This window comes from Borostomias antarcticus (genome assembly GCF_949987555.1).
Source record: "Borostomias antarcticus genome assembly, chromosome: 1".
Lineage (NCBI taxonomy): Eukaryota > Metazoa > Chordata > Actinopteri > Stomiiformes > Stomiidae > Borostomias > Borostomias antarcticus.
This window is the reverse complement of record NC_140234.1, coordinates 35,795,489-35,797,988: the sequence shown is the minus strand read 5'-3', so window position 1 is coordinate 35,797,988 and position 2,500 is coordinate 35,795,489. Positions and strand designations below refer to the sequence as shown.

The 2,500-nt window shown below is 50.8% G+C and overlaps 1 protein-coding gene across 1 annotated transcript in view; it reads right to left on the bottom strand.

The window, feature by feature from the left end:
• The window catches only part of ankrd13b (ankyrin repeat domain 13B), a gene marked incomplete at both ends in the record, with an annotated part of 32,776 nt that overhangs the window by 20,934 nt on the left and 9,342 nt on the right, over positions 1–2,500 (bottom strand). Inside the window, one exon of the mRNA XM_084440820.1 lies at positions 481–616. Within this exon, the coding sequence (XP_084296946.1) occupies positions 481–616 (136 nt within the window). The remainder of the gene's footprint in view (positions 1–480; positions 617–2,500) is intronic.

The window sequence follows — 2,500 nt, the reverse complement described above, 5'->3', positions numbered from 1 at the left end:
CTGTAACAAGCTGACAATTCAGTCTGATACCAGGCCAACAGCCTGGGAGATACATACATACATAGAACATAAGTTATTTTTGTTCTAATCAATAATTTACTACTATGATGATTTAGATATAAATCAGGGTAAATGTAAATGTGATGTTGTTCAAGTTACACTAATTGATGTAATTGTCTTAAGTCATTATTAATTGTTCTACTGTCATTTCGCTTTGTCAATACTACTGTACTGTATGCTAGCCTGCAGTCTTGGCAATAAAGCATCTTTAAATTTCAATTATGAGAAAACAGAAAATACACACACACACACACACAATAAGTTCATGCTAATAAGGAGGACGACCTAGTAGTAGCAATAAAGGTCTCACACATACACACACGCACACACACACACACATACTGTACACACACACATACACACACACATACACACACACACACACACACACACAGACGGCCGGCCTCAGCAGAGTCTCACCGGTCCACCCGTTGTGGTTCTCCCGGCTGACGTCGGCCCCCCCCTGGAGCAGTGCGCGGGCACACTCCAGATGAGCCAGGGTCACGGCCAGGTGGAGCGGGGTCCGGCCGCGGGGGTCCAGAGACTCCAACGCCACCTGGAGGGATGGAGGGGGGTGGGTGTTGGAGGGGGGAGTGAGACGAGGGGGAGAGAGTATATGGGGGTCATTTCAAATTTGACGGGCGGGGCGCGTCTGCTGCTCAGGTGAACGTGGGGGGCGGGCGGGCGAAAGAGAGGGGGAGTGGAGGAGGTGTGTGTGTGTGTGTGTGTGTGTGTGTGTGTCCTCTGCAGTAACTGAGCTGCTGTGTGTGTGCAACTCACAGGTGTGCACATAATTCAACTAGAACTTAAGATATTCATAGCTTTCATTTTCCGGAGTTGATATCACCAAATCTCTTTCTTTCCACTTTCTGTCACTCCCCCTCTCCCCCTTTTACCTCCCTCTCTCTCCCTCTCCGCCACCTCCCTCTCTCCCTCTCCCCCACCTCCCTCTCCCCCACTTCTCTCTCCCCCTCTCTCCCACCTCCCTCTCTCTCCCTCTCCCCCACCTCCCTCTCTCTCTCTCTCCCTCTCCCCCACCTCCCTCTCTCACCCTCTCCCCCACCTCCCTCTCCGCCACCTCCCTCTCTCCCTCCCCCCCACCTCCCTCTCTCTGCCACCTCCCTCTCTCTCCCTCTCCCCCACCTCCCTCTCCCCCACCTCCCTCTCTTTCCCTCTCCCCCTCTCCCCCCACCTCCCTCTCTCCCTCTCCGCCACCTCCCTCTCTCTCTCTCCCCCTCTCCCCCACCTCCCCCCCCACCTCCCTCTCTCCCTCTCCCCCACCTCCCTCTCTCCCCCTCTCCCCCACCTCCCTCTCTCTCCCTCCCCCCCACCTCCCTCTCCCCCACCTCCCTCTCTCCCTCTCCCCCACCTCCCTCTCTCTCCCTCTCCCCCACCTCCCTCTCTCTCCCACCTCCCTCTCTCTCCCTCTCCGCCCACCTCCCTCTCTCTCCCTCTCCCCCTCCTCTCTTTCTGTCTATTGTTGCCAGCGCCACCTGCAGCAGTGCCTGAAGTCCTCTCTATTCTGCAGAGTAGTTGATCTACATACAAACGTAAGCAGACTTGATCTACCCGCTGTCAATATGGAAATCTGGGACTCGAGGGAGTGGCTGACTGACTGACTGACTGACTGACTGGCTGACTGACTGACTGACTGTTCTTTGCCGTTGCCTGCTGGGGAGGCAGCACCAGGTCTGGGGAGACAAACCAGCTGAACAAGCTGGTGAGGAAGGCCTGCTCTGTTGTGGGGCAACAAATGGACAGCCTGGAGTCTGTGGTGGAGAGGAGGATGAGGGACAAACTAAAGTCTATTCTGGACAAACCCTCACATCCCCTCTATGAGCTGTGGCAGATAAGAAGCACCTTCAGCCACAGGCTCATCTCACCCGGGGGCAAAACTGAATGGTTCAGACACTCCTTTGTGCCAGCGGCCATCAGATTCTCTATAATCAGTGCCTGAACTGTGTGTTGTGGATGTGTGCATGTACTGTACAGTATGTATGTATATTTGAGTATTAGTATACATTAGACTGTATGTATGTATGTATGTATGTATGTATGTATGAATGTATGTATGTATGTATGTATGTATGTATGTGTATATTCTATATTTATGCATACTGCATGTATATATTTCTTGTCATTTAATTTAATCTAGTATTGCAGAAATATACTTTTTAATAACAATTAGACAAAAGCAAGAGTATGCACAGTTTCTCAGAGGAAGATACTTTTTTGCTGTTCTTCCATTGATTGGCTGAAGGAGTTAGCACAGTCTCAGACTTCCATTGTGGACCTTGATGTGATGACAGGTGGCGAAAGAACAAATGGCAAGGCAGCATGCAACAATAAACAAACCACAATAACACAAAATCATATAAACTAAACATCCTTCAACCATATCTCAATACAACTAGAGTAAAAACAAGCAACAGCAACCACA